Source organism: Serinus canaria, chromosome 2 (assembly GCF_022539315.1).
Source record: "Serinus canaria isolate serCan28SL12 chromosome 2, serCan2020, whole genome shotgun sequence".
In the NCBI taxonomy this organism is placed as follows: domain Eukaryota; kingdom Metazoa; phylum Chordata; class Aves; order Passeriformes; family Fringillidae; genus Serinus; species Serinus canaria.
In genome coordinates, this window is record NC_066315.1 from 139,814,796 (window position 1) to 139,831,306 (window position 16,511).

General features: G+C 41.6%; 2 protein-coding genes across 13 annotated transcripts in view; both read right to left on the reverse strand.

Annotated features, from left to right (window-relative positions):
- ZHX1 (zinc fingers and homeoboxes 1) overlaps positions 1-4,129 on the reverse strand; it is a 32,375-nt gene extending 28,246 nt beyond the window's left edge. For 4 of the 10 annotated variants that reach the window (XM_050970307.1, XM_050970308.1, XM_050970306.1 and 1 more), the window contains exons 1-3: positions 3,982-4,129; positions 3,283-3,509; positions 3,095-3,200 (exon numbers count right to left, since the gene is read on the reverse strand). The gene's annotated coding sequence lies outside the window, so the exon portion shown is untranslated. The remainder of the gene's footprint in view (positions 1-3,094; positions 3,201-3,282; positions 3,510-3,981) is intronic. The other 6 variants (XM_050970299.1, XM_050970303.1, XM_050970301.1 and 3 more) reach the window with 3 other exon arrangements.
- A 1,225-nt stretch (positions 4,130-5,354) lies between these two features.
- Positions 5,355-16,511, reverse strand: part of ATAD2 (ATPase family AAA domain containing 2) — a 30,735-nt gene continuing 19,578 nt past the window's right edge. For 2 of the 3 annotated variants that reach the window (XM_030235150.2, XM_030235065.2), the window contains exons 19-28: positions 15,651-15,836; positions 14,242-14,377; positions 13,894-14,090; positions 12,500-12,659; positions 12,021-12,143; positions 11,784-11,924; positions 10,290-10,646; positions 9,511-9,629; positions 7,689-7,817; positions 5,355-6,265 (exon numbers count right to left, since the gene is read on the reverse strand). In XM_030235150.2, the coding sequence (XP_030091010.1) occupies positions 6,227-6,265; positions 7,689-7,817; positions 9,511-9,629; positions 10,290-10,646; positions 11,784-11,924; positions 12,021-12,143; positions 12,500-12,659; positions 13,894-14,090; positions 14,242-14,377; positions 15,651-15,836 (1,587 nt within the window). In that variant the 3' untranslated portion in view covers positions 5,355-6,226. The remainder of the gene's footprint in view (positions 6,266-7,688; positions 7,818-9,510; positions 9,630-10,289; positions 10,647-11,783; positions 11,925-12,020; positions 12,144-12,499; positions 12,660-13,893; positions 14,091-14,241; positions 14,378-15,650; positions 15,837-16,511) is intronic. The other variant, XM_018913659.3, reaches the window with a different exon arrangement.

Consider the following 16,511-nt stretch of genomic DNA (forward strand, 5'->3'; position numbering starts at 1 on the left):
AACAGAGCTGTCAGCCTTCGAGCCTTGCTTGAGCAATGCTTTCAAACTCTGGGCCCCCTCAAGGCACGTGAAGTTCCTCCAAATCCTAGTGAGACCATTAGACAAGGAAGGTGAGCAGCATACTGCAAAACGCCACCAGAGAAGGCAAGTTGCATGCAGTGAACCCAGAATACCAAAGTCACTTTCTTAAATGGCTCCAAACATGATGCAGAAGCTGTTCTTTTGAAGAAGAATACATAAAGTTCCTTTAGACCTGTCAGGCACAAGCATAGCTTATGCTAAAGAATGTTTGCAACATTAAGTTCTTTGCTACCTTTTAGATCTTTTAAGAAGTGCAAACAGTAGCAATATTGAAAGTTATTTACAAATTTTCCTGAAGGTTCTCCAATCACACTACATCTGCTCCTCCTTTAGTCGTCAGCAATTTTCCTGTCTTCTGTGCTTTAGCATGACAATATGCCTAATAATCTTAATGGTACAATAAATGTAGGCTATGTTCTGCCCCTTTAGATTATACTGAACTGTAACATTTCTTATGATCTCAAAGCTATTCTATAAAGGATAAAAGAGTGGTACACACCTTCTAACAAGGGACAATAGCCAACTTTTGCTCAGTTTGGGCTGATCTCTGAAGCTGGTTAGAAAGAAACTACTGATGGTACAGGCATTGTTCTAAGAAATACATTACAGTTCACTGAACTCTGAAGGATATGATAAAGACCTGAGTGGACCCCCTGAAGTGCCATCCAGTTCCTTGACAGAAAGACCACAGAACTGGAAATGAACCATAAGTGAAAGTGGTGCAAGGCACAGAATTATGAACTGCCATCTGGTTGGTACAGGATAAGGAAATGTATCATTTTGGTGGCTTCCACCTCCACAGAAAAATAAAGAACTGTTTATGCAGCAAAATGGTTTGACTATTTGGGAAAGTCCTCAGCTAGCCATGAAAATTATAAAAAAAAAAAAACAAACAAGAGAAAAAAAGAGAAAAGAGAGAAAAAAGAGAAAAGAGATGAATTGGAATAAAAGAATAAAAGACAGTAAATTCAAATTAATAGAACTAATAATGCTGAAAACATAAGTAGTCATATCCCTTTAATGCCAAATTTGACAGTATTAGAAACTTAAATAATACCAGAAAATTGTATTCTTAGAGGTGTATATTCAGCAAAGGTGATATGACTGCCAGGTAGTGGGGAGCTATACAAGCAGAACTCTACACTCACTACTGCTGCCTATTTAGGAAATAGGAAGCAAACAAAAGGGATAATGGGACTAAACTGAAAATTGCATCACTTGTTTACAAGTCCCTGACAACTCAGAAGCAAACCATCTTGGACATTTATGGATCAATGACCCTGCATCTAAAGCACAAGGAGAGGGAATATTGACCATTTACATACAGAAGAGAACAGCATGTCCATGCACTCAGCTAAAAACATTCAGAACACTCCCTCACGCCATGACTCCAAAACTGTTATCACACAGGATTTTAACTGATCATTCTGAAAAATTTATAGCAAGCTCAGGATTTATAAAAATTAGGAACATAAAAAGTTCTGAATTTGATACCGTGAAATCTTTACTAGACCTCAGCCTGATGGCAAAGAGAAACTGATCCCCAAAATAAAGGTTAGCCATAGCTTAGTTGCAAGTGATTGTCCCTCAGTTGTATTTATTATTCACAAACAAAAACCCCACAGGTAATGTGTACTTGGTTCTTTAAAAATTCCAGCTTTATAAAGCTGCAAAAAATCCTGATCTCAGACTTAAGGAAAGAATCTGACTTCAAAGAGGAACGACTGTTTTTCAAATAAGTCTCTTCTTAAGTTACATGCAAACAAACGGGTCACCAATCACAACTAGATGAGAAAGTTAACCCAAAATTTAGACCTTTCCCTCAGACTACTTATAAACAAATCGAGGGAAACACAGGGGAAAATCTCAGCCACAGCAATAAGCTTAACTGAAATGCTACAGACGGCCCAGTGAAGCAAAAGACACAAGAAACAGCCTTCTGGGTACATTAGGAACAAAAGGAATTCTAGCAGTATTACAAACTCCATTATTTGACAGAAATTCTTCAGTGTGGAGAATCTACAAAAGGGAGAACCGTTCAACACATAGAGCTCTAAGTCTCCAAAGGTAAGTATCGTGACAAACTTTGTGAGAAATATTGTCTATTCCTGTAATAAACAACAGTTACAAACAACAGCAGTTAAGGCTAGGTATCAGGACACTGTATCCAGCTAAAGCACTCACATCAAGAAAGGTGTTGCAGGGGACAAAATAATCCAGAACAGAGCCATAAGAAACATTAGAAAAGTAGAAAAGCCTCAAAAGGGAAACCTCTACCTCAAAGCACTATATCTCCTCAAAGTACTATGTCTCCCCAAGCCAAGTTTGGGGACAATCATAATAAACGTTATCCAAATATCAGAGCAGAGGGCTTTTCTGTCTAGCCAAGAAACAAGAACCACTAGCCTAAATTTAAAAGCAAATAATAAAACAGTTATACAAAATGGCATCTACTTCTAATCCGCTCAGGGGAATTCATTTAACACTACCAGCGGAACTGACTGCCTTGCTGGCAATGTTTAAAGAAAGTAACAAAAGGGTTTCTAAATTATGCATTTTTGCTCCAAGAGGTCTCAATTTAGGGCAATCCTCTAGTCTACATCACACAGGTTGTTTTAAACAGGGTTTCTGTAAGTACTCACAAGCTTTCTTTTTTTTGGCATGAAATCCTTCTGAATAAAAACAAAAAACAGACTGCTGGGGAAAACCAACAGCACAGCTTTTAAAATTCCCCTCTCATTCCTATATTTGAGGGAATATTTGTTTTCATGTACCAAGTTTCATAACAAAATCCACTTTTTATTTACACAATGCTTATAGGCACTTTGAAATGCTCAATATATACTCTCTGTATGTCTTATTTTAAGAGTAAGTAGCACCTATCCCAGCTTGCAGACCAAGACATCTCAGCCTTTGCTATTTTATATGACACTTTCTACACAGTAAACTTCCCCATCTTTCCATTAACTATTTAACCTACCAAGCAGCTCAGAAATAAAGTGCAAGTACCTACCAGATAATAATCACTACTGCAGATACTCTGAGCCCTCTCAAAGATCCAGAACTGCCTCCATTACATGGTTTATTGAAGTTGGTGATGGTTTCCAGTGCTGCACATCCTGGTATAGGGGAAATCTGAGCATGAGAATGCACCCCCAGAGGAGTAAGCCAGACATCTTCCCCAACTTTGCCTGCACATACACTGTACTGTTCCTTCATGCTCGCCCCCGCACCGCAACGCCACGGGATGCGAGATAACTCTGGAGCCAGAACTTCATGGCTCGCTGCCTGCCGTCAGTCTGTCAGTCCGTCCTCCGGAACGCCAGCGGTGACAGCGGGCAGGAACTCGCCGGCTCCTCTGGGCTCACCGGGATTGAACTTCTCGATTCTCCTTTCCGACTGACGAGTCAGAGGGATTTTCCTCCGCCCTGAGGCGAGCAAAGCCCTGTGCAGGCTCCCGGTACGGGGTGGAGGAAGGAAGAAAGGGGAGAGGAGCTCGTCCTCGGAGGGGTTTGACCCCACTGCGAGCCGGGTCGGGGGGCACGCACCGTCCGCTTCCAAGGGATGCCACGGCTCTGCCTCCCAGAGCCCGCCGCCCCCGACGGGCGATGACCCCCAGCCGCGGGGGCAGCGCCTCCGCCAGACAATGGGGAGGCGGGAGGGTGCGGCCGCCCCACCGCGCCCACCCCGCGGGCGCCGTCCCTGTCGGGCCCGGCCCGCCCGCCCCCGCTGGCCGGGAGCCGCTCCCGCCCCGGGGCGGCAGCGCTGTCCCGTCCCTACCTGAGGAGCGCCCGGCCCGCTCCCGGGGGAAGCGGGGGCGGGCGCAGGGCGCGCCTCCACGGGCAGCGGGGTCACCCTCCCGCCTCCCGGCGCAGAGAGCCCCCCTGAGAGAGTCCCTACCTGCCGGCGCCGCTCCGCCTCGCCCCCTCAGCCCGCGCCGCCGCCCGCCCGCCGCCTGCGCTCACGGCCGCGCCGCCATCTTGAGCTTCACAAACTACTGCACTTCTTTCGGGGCGGGGGGGCGGCGGATGGGCCGGGAGCTCCCAACGCCGCGGCCGCCCGCGCCCTCGCCTCGCCCCGCGGCGCCCACTCGCATCCTCCCGGCGCGGCGCTGCCCCAGGGCGGGAGCGCGGCGAGCGCGGACGGCGCGGCCGCTGCCTCAGCCGCCCTGGCAGCGAGCGGGGGCGGAGCCGCTCCCGCCGCCCCGCCCGTCAGGCGGCGGACACCGGGCGCGGGGGCTGCCCCGGCACCGCAGCGCCGCAGCCCGGGGACACCGGCGGCTCCGCGGCGGCCCGGGCAGGAGCGGAGGTGGCGGGGTGGGAGCTCCCGGGCGGCAGCCGCGCCCCCGCTGGCAAACTTCGGCTCCGCGCTCGGCCCTCCCGCCGCGCCCAGGACGGGCTTAGGGACAGCGTCGCCCCCAGAAGGGCTTTTTTGCCACTCCGGCCCGGAGCTGGCGCCGAGGGAGGGCACGGCCGCAGGGTCCCGGGCCCCAAACAGGGCGAGTGAAGACAGAAGGAGCGGCTCTAACGAACAAGACATTTCCCACACCTTGGGTTGTTGGGGGATTTTTGTTAGTTAGAGAACTTGGAGAACGGAGACCGCTCTCCCTTCACTACGTACAAAATATTTTAATCAATATTTGGGTTTAACTCTCGCTTCCCAGTTCTGAAAAACGTTGTTTCCCTACACCGTTTTTCTCATCACTGTGTACTATTTTGGGTCAGACAGTAAAATGTGACGCTTTCCTCGAGAAAGAAAAAAGAAATATATGGGGAACCGTTAACTGTTCACAGGTGGACACAGAAGATAGAAGATTTACACAGTTGGGAAACTTTTTTAAAATCTGCCGAGGTATAGGATCCTGTTGAGCCTAGTGACAGTGCTCAAAGCAGAAGTTTTGATCCCAGGAATGTTTCTGGTTCCTCAATTCCACACTGTCAGTTTTCAAAATAGTGCTCTTAGAAAATGCACTCAACAAGCCGCCTGCCCGAAGTCACATTGAAATTCGCACTGGCAGCCAAGAAGGAGATCAAGTTAAGGACATTAGTTCATTTATTACATTGCCAATGTCATAAATTGAAAATTTACATTTTAATGCAGTTTATTTTTTTTTCCTGAGCTTGTCTTTGCTGTATAATACATACACTGAGTGAAGAAGCTGAGCACATGCAGTTCTTATTTTATAATCATAGTATTTGTACTTGTGTCTTAAATGCAAGATTATCAATGATCAAAATTGTTCTGTGATTAAAACAGAGCAGACAACCCACCACTAAAAAGAGATGAATTTTTTATTAATACCCACGAAGCGATACAAAGAAAAAAATCTACACAGCACACCCATGTTTGAACAAACACAGTAGAAGGACACAAAAAGAGAACACTATTGACAAAGGTAAGACACCAAACACGAAGAAGGATTGCACAGTTTGGCGTTCAGTATCACCACACATTGTGTATGTGAGGTGACAGAAAAGAAGAGTGAAGGGTCATGCCACATATTTTATCATGATTTATATAAAATTTTATTTTCATATAGTTAAACTTTGTCTTTTTTAAATAACTATCAAATTAACAGATAAATTTCTCTGCTGGTTTGAAGATAAATACTTCTTCAAAACAGGGTACTGCTTTGCTTTTACGTCAATCTAATTATCACCAACAATATATTCACTTTTATGTAATAAAGAGATATGATTCTTCCGAGGTAACTAGAAAACTATTTACAACTGAATTCAACTACAAGCTATCTGATGAACTAACAATTTGTGTTAAAATGCTTTTCTCCAATATTAAGATTGTCATTATTACAAGCTTGATTAAACTTTACCATAGAAAGTTACAGTAGTAAATCTTGCTGTGTTTCAAGTTAGGTTTTCTTTTAAAGAGAGGTACTGAAATTATTTATTCAGATCTGCTGAGTTCAAAAGGCAATCACAGCAGTATGTCACATTAAAATATACATATGTAGACGGGAAATACCAAAGTCATTAAATGACTTTGTTTGAGCTTTCTTAATAAATTTTAAGATATATTTGTATAAATATATATGTAGACCTAGTATTTATTGAACAGTGCAAAGGAAAACCAGCATGCAATAAAAAGAAAACATTACAGAGTGTGTCAAGTGTGCTGAAATCAAGTATCATGGATAACTGAAAGCTGTAATTTCTTTCTTCATTGCCTAAGAAGAAAAAAAGACAAATTAGGAGTCAGTGTGAATACAAACTTGAGAACCATGTTAACTACTTCATTAAAAGAAGCAAGAATGTGTGCACACAATTGTTAGTAATTTAGCCAATACACGTGCTACCACCATCACTGTTCTGTACTCGCTGGCTCCAATACATCCTTATGCACCCAAAATAGAGAGCAGGCTAGGAAAACTGCAGGGATCTATATCAGGGGACTATGTATCAATGGTGCTTTCAGCAGTTAGAGAGGAGACAGTTCCCAAAGAGCCACAGCTAAAAGCTGAACTGTTCTTTTCTGCACTCCCAATAAGTACTTGTTAAAGTCTCTGTTTTCATACAGTAGAACATACTCCTGGACTGACTTGTGCAATCCCTCTGAATAGGAAATATTCTTTGGTCAAAGAAGCAGAAAACAAAGAAATCAGGTTCTGTCACAAAAGCTCACAAGCACCAGGATAACAAATATGCTAAATCATGTCACTATGATAGACAGGGGAAGGGTGCTATTTTCAGGAATGGCACCCCTGCATCCAAGTAAATCCTCACTGTTGAACAATCAGAGAAAGCACCTGACTCTATCAGATTTTGAAGAAGAGATAAAGATGACCAGAACCCAAGAGAAGAGGCTTCCTGGCTTTTTTAAGGAAGACTGAGATGCATTAAAAAAATTATCTATTCTTATGCATGACCACTTGGAAGACAAATGGATTCAAGGTCTTTGAAGCTGAAGACTGAATATCGAACCTATCTAAATCAACACTGGGAATGTCAGACTAGGACCATGGGTTCCTGTGGAGTATTTCTGTCAAGTTCTGCCAACTTTGAAATCCTCTCTTAAAAGGAGAGATTACAGAATTCGACTTGTTAGCATTAAACCTTCATAGGCAGGAAGCTCCCATATATGAAATGAAAGATGCTTAAGCCATTCTAGCTAGAAAGGAAGTCTGGTGAGATAAAGTCTCTTCTTGTTATGTCTCATACTTAGTTTCTTTTCAGGAATGGAATGACTGCTATACAAGTGTTACCATGTGTGACTGCCCACAAGAGGAGAATGAGGAAGTGACAGACTGAGAAAAGCACTCTCCTTTCACAGCCCCCCCCCCCAGTACTGAAAAGGTACTGGAGCAGGAGTGGTGACAGACTGAGCTTAACTGCCTTGAGAGGGCTCTGGGGGGACCCATCATCTTTAAACCTTTTCCTGCTGAAACTGCCAACAGCTAAGCCAAATGCAACAATAGTTTTGCAATGTGGAGAAATGTCTTCGAGACTGTAATGAACAAATCTTGTAAAGCAGGCAACTAAGCAGCAATGAGTAATATTAAATAACCACAACATTCACAGGGCACACGTACATATGCATAACACACACACCTGTAATAATGACAGAAAGTGCTACAAGACAAAAAAAATTACCTTCACTAATTCGTTTTTGTCACCATCTTCCCGGTGTTGGTAAATGCACTGGCTAAGGACAGCATATAGCTTTTCCATGCGAAATATACTGACGTTCTCAGTTACCACGGCAATAGAATGCAGCACTTGCTGAAGAAAAAAAAATGGAAACCAGAGTTCAGGACAGCACAAGACAAACTGCAAACAAAAAAGGTAGGACAGGTGTGTGGCCAACTTCCCATGTGAAACTTTTTAATTTCTGCCACAGAAGTGACTGCACACTCTTGTATGTGTTCATTGACTTCTAGGCCTATTATCAAGCAAATAAGCAAAACAGCCAAAAAACCCAAACAAACAAACAAAAAAACCCCAGCCCAAACAAAACCAAGCAGCTACAGTTTGGAGCATAACCCAGCTTATTGTCTGCAAGTGAATTCCAAAGAGGCTCTCCAACACAAGCAGCAAGTTCCAGTGGCACCCCTGTTAAGGAATCAAGTTTTCCAAAAGATGCATTTCATGACTGTAGCTCTGTCCTCACAGCTGAGACCTCTGTAAGGGCTCTATGGTACCATCTCTCCAGTGGGCAGTTACCTTCAGAGCACATGCTGCTGACACCCTGACACTAGAAAAACCCATGTGGATTGCCTACACAGACATGAACAACAACTTCCTCACAAGGAGAAGTGGAGGGGCAGGCACTGATGCATCCCTGCTCTTTGGTGACCACTGACAGGACCCGAGGGAACAGCATGAAGCTGTGTCAGGGGGAATTTAGGCTGGATATAAGGAAGAAATTCGTCACCCAGAGGGCAGTCAGGCAGTAGAGCAGGCTCCTCAGGAAAGTGGCTACAGCACCAAGCTTGACAGAGCTCAAGAAACATTTAGACAATGTTCTCAAGCTCATGGCAGGATGGTTGGGGGTACCCATGCAGGGCCAGGAGTTGGACTCTATCCTTCTAGGTCCCTTCCAACTTGGGATATTCTATCATTCTATGAACACAACCCCATAAAATTTGCTTGCTTAGGAAGCCTGTCTTGAAAAATTAATTTCTCTCTTCTCACTTTACTTCTTATCATGGCAGGTAAACAGCAGCCCCCTCTGGTTTGACCCACCTCCAGGACCTCAACCTGGCAATTTCCTGAATTCTCCTCACTGCAACATCTCCAGAAAAAGGCCAGGTCCATCTACCTTCTCCAATTCATGCAAAGGAATTTCTTTGCCCCCCGGCAACTAGGCACATTTTTGACCCTTTCACAAACTGTATTGTAGGATAACAACTTCTCTCCTATGCCCTGGAAAAAGTTTCTAACACTGTACCTATATGAATGTAAAATTCTGTCACTGGATTCTGAAAGTGTTTGAGAAGAGCAGATATTAGTATTTTATCCAGAATGACCTTTAAGTCAACCTGCTAACTTCAAAGTCTTAAAAGTCATCTCTGCTAAAAATCAAGGTACTCTTTCAGTTCCTAATAATAGAAAACATGCAAACAGCAAGCCAAAACAACCCCCCAGTCCATCATAAAAACTGCCTGGACACTAATAACCAACAGCACTACCAGTTTGTCAGTGGGCTGTTTTAAAATCTAACAAGCTCTTTTACATTAACAATAGGAGATAATCCAGTCTCCTAAAATTTAGTTCACCAAAAGCAAGAACAGCAGTCTACACTAGTAGAAACAACAATCGCAGTCCATTATAGGTTGAATTGCTTCACCAGCTATATATCCCTCCCATACTTTTTCTGAATTGGCACTGGTTAACAACTGACTTAATTTACAACTCTGTATGTAGCAAGAAAATGTCCTACTTTGGTATTAACAAAATTAAATTTTAAACTTACTTTGAGCTCACAGTAATCCACAAACACTCTCTGTGTGCCAATTTTCATTGCCTTCCCAACACATCCCAGCTGTTCCACCTGAGAAGATCTTGCACGAGTCATACGGTGTACCAACAAATCTGGAACAACACAAATTACTTAAGTCAGGGTTTCTCTTTCTCTGAAACACAGTATGAGTGAAGTACGCGGTACTTGGAGAAGAGACAACTGTTACCATTTTTCACTGATAAATGCCTGACACTTTTACCTCCTTTCTGGCAAAAATCTCTTCTCCATGAAAACTAGAGACTTGAACACATACAAACCCCCAACACTAGACAAAAAGGCAGGGGAAAACCAGAGAAAAAAACACTGTTGCCATTACAGTACTGCACTGTAAAACTCCAAAGTAACTTAGGTTAGAAAACCCATCTTACACTGCAAACACTAGGACATAACTCTTCTATTCCACACATGACTCTGGGTGCATACTGTTTGAAGTATAGCTTTTTAACTTATGCTTCTTATTGCTGGAAAGATCCTCATGCAATAAAAGAAAGCCAATGTTTGTTTTTCAGCTAGGTACCATTTGAAAAATAAACTGCAGAATCAGAAACCCAGCAGCTGCAGAAATACACAAGTTTGGCTGGCACAACTCGAGGGGCAGTACCATTATGCGAGAAACTGTGCACTAATTTCATAGAAAACTGAGAACAGAAATCAAGAAGGCTAAAACCTGATAAGTAGTGTAACCTTCCTCAAGAAGAATAGGGGGGTGAATGACCTGTTTGATCTCTCACCATCTGAACGTCTGTCTTCAGAAGTTCCAGCCTTCTGACAGTCTGGCATCTCACTCTGCTCTCTTAGGTCTGAATGTTCTCTCCTTTTTCCAGGAGATTTACCCGCATGGAGAACTCTCTCTCTTTCATTTTCTGTCCCATTTTTCTGTCGTTCTTGAAGTACATTTTCATGTTCCTCGATAGGAGTATCCTGAGAGGATGCAAATTCAGTGCAATCTGTGCTAGACTCTTCATTGCTTTCCACTTCATTTTGGTCTTCGGGAATTTTATTCTCTTTATTGAACTGGACATTCCTCTTCTTTGCTGCAATACTTGAAGAGCCTCTATTCCTTTTGCGCTTTCTTTTTGACTTCTCTACTAAGAGCAAAAGTAATCCAAAACATTACCAAAACAAGAAGCATGCTCATCTTACTTGTCTGACAAGGAAAATGACCAAATGAGCTTAAATACCATCTCCCCAGACATGTGTCTAGAGAAAAAGGTGGAATTTATTGGGGTCAGGTAGCTACTAGATTTTAAAAGATCCAGCTACAGAATTTAATTCACAAAACCAACAGCTTCAAGAGGTTATGAAAACAGAAGTCTTACTTTAGACAGGAAGTCTTACTGCAAAGCAAGATTAAGTGACTTAGTCATCCAATATATGCGAACAGAAACATATTTGGAGATGAACCCTCAGAATCTGTAAACTTCAAAAAGTTAAGATACACACTGGGAAGCACAGAAGAGACTGTGCTTCCCAGTGTGTGTCTTAACTTTTGTGCTTAAAAGAAGAGACTTTTAAGGGAGTATTTGCTGGAGAAAAAAAATCTTTCATAGAGATTTATACCTCATAAGCTTTCTGATTCAGTTAAACTTGTTCAATACAAACTTGTCATTTTCCCTTCCAGAAAACCCCACCATCCTTTGTACTCACTGAGTACCACACAAGGCCTATGGGTCAAGTCAGTGGCAAAATTCCCAGACATGCCAGCAAGAACAGGAAATGTCACATCATGTCTTGTGTTTTAAGCCCTCCCCCCTCCCCCACCATGTCCTATTCATGGTAAAACTGAAGAAAATAATGATCTTTCCTTTACATGTCTATGATTATTGCTCCCCTTTTTTTTAACCCTTTCCATTTCAATTGGAAATCACAGGAATAGAGTTTAATGTTTGAGGGCAGGGAGGGGGAAAACACTGTTGCATTTAACTAAAAACTAGGTAAGCTTTCAGAAACTGCCATGTACAACTTTGAGTTAAGGTAGCAATGCAGGAGCCATTAAATAGCAGTTGGGCCACCAAGGGCAGAGTCTTACAATGGCTGTTGACATTGTACTTGAACTTTACAACCATACTGAATTTATGACCTCTGGATTTATCCCATGTTTTGCAGCATATTAAAAAATATAATGCCGCTGGCATGAAGAACCAGGCATGACAGGAACCTGTTGAGTCACAAGAACAGAGGCTTCAGCACCTTCTCCAGGAAAGCCTGAGTAAAACATAACTTGCCTTTAGAGCAGGGAGTACTGACATCCACAGGCACTGGTAGGATCTTCAGTTTTTCATTACACTTTGGGTCTGTTTTCTTACACCCAGGAGCAGAGTCCTCCTTTGGCATTACACAGAAGTAAGAGGAAGCACAGTCTGAACCTTGCAATAAAGAAGAGAGAGCAAAGAAGGGTGTCTTGCATGGCTGGTTACAAATACTGAGATAAGTCTTTAATTCCTCACTGCCAAAAAACGTACCTCTCTGCTTACGAGATTCTTTGATTTCTTGGCAGCGTCGCTCAAAATCTTCATCCATTTCCTCCCTCACTATGGAATAGGCAGTGTCTCTCAAAACACAGGCTCTGTGCCTGAGGAGACGATCTGAAATTTTACAGTCAGAATTGAGTACTTGCTACCAGCAAATGAACCCCTTTATTTTGTTTACTTGGAATGTTTTTTCTCTTGTCATAGGTAGGTTCTGAAAGGTTCTCAGTCAATCTTTTCAGCATGCCAACTGGTAAGTTAATTTTTAAAGTGAAAGCAATAGCTTCCAATCAACGTATCTATCACAATTTCATGCCCAAATAAGTTTGATACTGCAACATTCACAACCTGGCCAGAAATGCTCTCTGGGGATCTTCTAAATGATCTAATCCCACATCTACGGTACACAAATGACATTTATCAACTTGCACATTTAAAACTTTTACAAATTAGTGAGAAAACCACATCCTCACCTCCAGGATCTTTAACTGGGTTGTACTCTAAAGCATTGCTACAGATTAGATCAATGTCTTTTAGAAAGTCTCTTGCAGTTGGGTACTGGTGCATGTCAATCTTGGACAGAACTGTGGAGAGGTCCATGGGTTGTTTAATAACAGCATTGTAATCAGGTACCTACAAAGGAAATATACATGCTCAGAGATTTAACATAGCAGCCACCCAAAACAATTATTTTCATAAAATCAAATAAAAGACTTCTTAAAAATCCCAATATGATGCATTCAAAGATGCAGAAATTACTCAGTTAGCTTCTTGAAAACAGAAAGGCTATTTCAGCTGGCTTTGAAGAGACAGGCTAGAAGAGGGGAAAACAAAGTAGAAAGGTGAGAAAAATGTGTGGGGCAGAGAAGGGAACCAGCACCCAGAGTGGAACCTGTTTCACTTCTTTTCAGAAAATAACCACTTCTCAGTAAAGTCACCTGAAATTCTCTATGGTTTTGGCAGCAAGAAAAAGGATGCAGGAATTGCACTTTTGAAGCACCTGTCCTGGGCACCTAGAATGAGATAGCTGGACCCAGAGGTGCCAATTTCTTTATTCTGACAATAGAAGGAGCCTAATGACTAGTTCAGATGAGGACATCTATGTTTGTTTAGATTATTCAGATCTAGAAATTACAAGGAAAGGAAAGAAGTCAGTGGACATGTGGGGAAACAGGACCTTGTGGAAATGCAAAGCTATCTCAAATTTCCAGCTGACTTGGAAGTATGTGCCCCAGCCTGCACTTATTTAATGAATTATATGAGAAGCATATGGGAGGAAGAAAAAAATCACACAGCCTTTATGGTTGATTTTATAGCAAGGAAAGGCCCCTGAGAACAGAATCTGAAAATCTGACAAATTTCTGCTTCTACTCCTGTTCTTGCAGAAACTATGGACAGACAATTGGAGAGCTTTACCCTTTATTAAAACAGCCCTGGAAGTATTGTTTATAATTACAGAGAAAAAGAGATCTCCTTTTTAGTGCTGTAATACACCTACATATCAAAGCCTTTTCACAAGCAAACTGTGTTGGCATTTGATATAATTGGCACTTGGACTAGATGATCCTTCTTGGATGACCCTCCTAACCTCAAGTTTTAAAGAGGTTTTAGAAGGAATACAGGGACTTCAGCGAACACTCAAATAACAGACATTTGAGTGACCCAAAGGGTCAAAAAAAAGTAAAAACAAAACAAAAATTCACTTCCCATATCCTGCAGATTCATAATACTATGATCCTAAAGACAAAGATAAACCTTCCTAGAAAGAACACACAAACACTGAGGAACACACACACACACACACACACACACAGAAATTGTGAATACACAGAGGTATAATGATATTGCAGATCAACACTAAATTTACCTCCTGTGGGTCAACAGGCTTTGTAAATGCCCTGAAACGTCTGTCAATGACAAGTCTGTGAGTCACGTCCCGTAAGTAAATCCTCAGCTCCCGCAGCGTGTCCTCCTCCTGCTCCTCCAGCTGTTTTAGTTCTTCCTCTGACAGTTGTCGAGGCTTTGGTGGCGGTGCTACAGGCAGAACTTCCAGCGGCTGCCGAGCTTAAGTTATTTGGAAAATTTTAGTCAATTAATAGTACTCAAACACAAGCACATGAAAAATAATTGATAGAAAATTACCCCAAAGGAAACACGGTATTGTATTAGCTGTTAACTTACTGCTAGCAAAGTTTTATGTTTTGAATATCCTCACCTGAGTTGTTTTTTGATGCAGGAGGTTCAGCAGCTTGCTTCATAACTAAGTCTTCAAAAAAACTTCTTCTTTCAGCACAGGTAGGCCACTGGATATTAAAAACTTCTTCACAATCATTATTAAATAAAGCTTTTATCTAAAGCATGAGGAGAAAAAATATTTCAGATATAAGGCCACACTCATTTTTTGTAATTTTTTATATTCTATTCCAAAAAGCTGAGTACCTATCTAAACTAGACTGAATATTCATCTGAGTAAGATAAGCTATGTAAAATCGTCTTCTTGGCTGTAAAAGGCTAAATTTTCATAGAATGGCAAATTAAAACACCTGCTCTGAGGAATAATACCATCTAGAGTTTACACTCCATGAAAAAAAGAGGTGATAAACCACTGAGTTGACAGTCACCACTTCCAAGGTTGGTTATTTTCTATTTACCTTCCTTTCTGTTCTTTAGCTTAAGTCTTTATGGCAGCTATGGAGGGAAGGGGCAAGGTTCAACATATAAGTGCCAGCTTTTTGTTAAGGTGGCTTTTAAAATTCTGTTTTAATTAATTTAAATGAAGTGTCTAAAGTTGCATATATCCAGGTTGTACTGTTTTTCCATCTCTATTACCAAAGGGTATGGAAGTCATTTCATTCCTTATTTTAGAAAGCATTTAAAAACATCACAATAAGTTTTGCTACCTAGACAAAATAATTAGAGCATCATATTCACATTTTGAACACCTTAGTTTAACACTCTATGATGTTGTTTCTGAAATCCCAGTGCAGCTTGAGGGATTACTGGGGAGGTAATTTTACCACCACAAATGTCTAGAAAGCTCAGCAGGTAGTCTTACTGAATTTTGTTAAGGAATACAACTAAAAATTGATTTCCAAGTTACTTAAATGGAAGTTGGACTTTATCTTTCCAGTATGCCAAGTCTTCACCTACCAGATCTAAAAACACCTGAAATAATAACGAAGTTATTTAAATTTGAAATTACATTCCATCAATAATAGTGTGACCACTGTACTTTTTGAGTAAAAATAGCTTTCAGTTTTCAGTAAAACAATCTTTTTACTATCTCAAGCACTGTATATTCTTCACTAAGCACACACCTCACCATCTTGCAGTCACCAAAATGATTGCCTGAAGCAAATTTGTACATCTGTCTAATAAGCATAACTGTGTGAGAAGGGTGAAAGAGTTGGGTTGAAGTCAATCTTTTTATTCAGAAAACACTTTAGACAAATGCTTTCACAGCATTGTTTTGTCAAAGCAAATCTTAAGAGACTTTTAAGAGTGTTTGGGTGCCTAAATAGTAACAGCATGAATTTGCTTTAGAGTGGTACAGCATTCCCATGCTTAATGGAGTTATAAACTAACAAACAAAAAAGGAAGAGTAAAAAAGGTATTGACAAATACCTCTTCTGGGAGATCTCCATGTTTTACATCAGTTGTTGCAAGAAGCAGAACTGGAGCAAACGTTGGAATGTTCTGCAGTAGTGTTGTAAAAACAGCTTTCACTGTAGGTCCAACAGTGTCCCACCATAAAGGGATTTGTGGGACATAAATGATACTTGGTGCTGTTCTTTGAGCTTCTCGCATCAACTGGCAAAATGAAAGCTCAGATAAGAAAACAACATCCTGTAGAACAGGATACTAAATAACTACACATTAAACTGTCTTATGAAATGGGAGTACATGAAGCTAAAACATCAAGACAAATCAATAAATTAACCACTCCTTGACAATAAGGCAAAATTTTCACTTTGATTCAAACACAGATATGGCTACGCAGACAGAAACAGACTTGAATCTCTCCCCAATTTCTTTAGGAATTCTCTTACACATAAGAAGTTTTTCTCAAAACTTCTTATGTGTAAGAGAATTCCTAAAGAGCCCCAGCACCCAGACAATCTGTGGTGCACCCAAAAAACACGACCAGCTCTTCAGCAAGTTGTATTAGCCTGGAGAAATTGCCACACAAGTGCAACTACACCAATTTCAGTACAGAGCACACACACAGACTCAAAGACCTATGTGAGAAGCCTGCTTACAATGCATAATTTCAAGCACATTTCATAAGAGGTGACCATTCTTTTGTCTGCCTGAAGAGCTAAATCACAACTTCTTACTACCAAAGGATCCATCAGAGCAGATGATATGCTTTGGAAGAGCACAAGCCACTGCTTACAGATGGCACCTCAATCACAGGAGACAAAATGCATCTACTGCCAGAGGGAAGTGACAAATTTCACTATGTGCCCTCTCAGATTAACAATA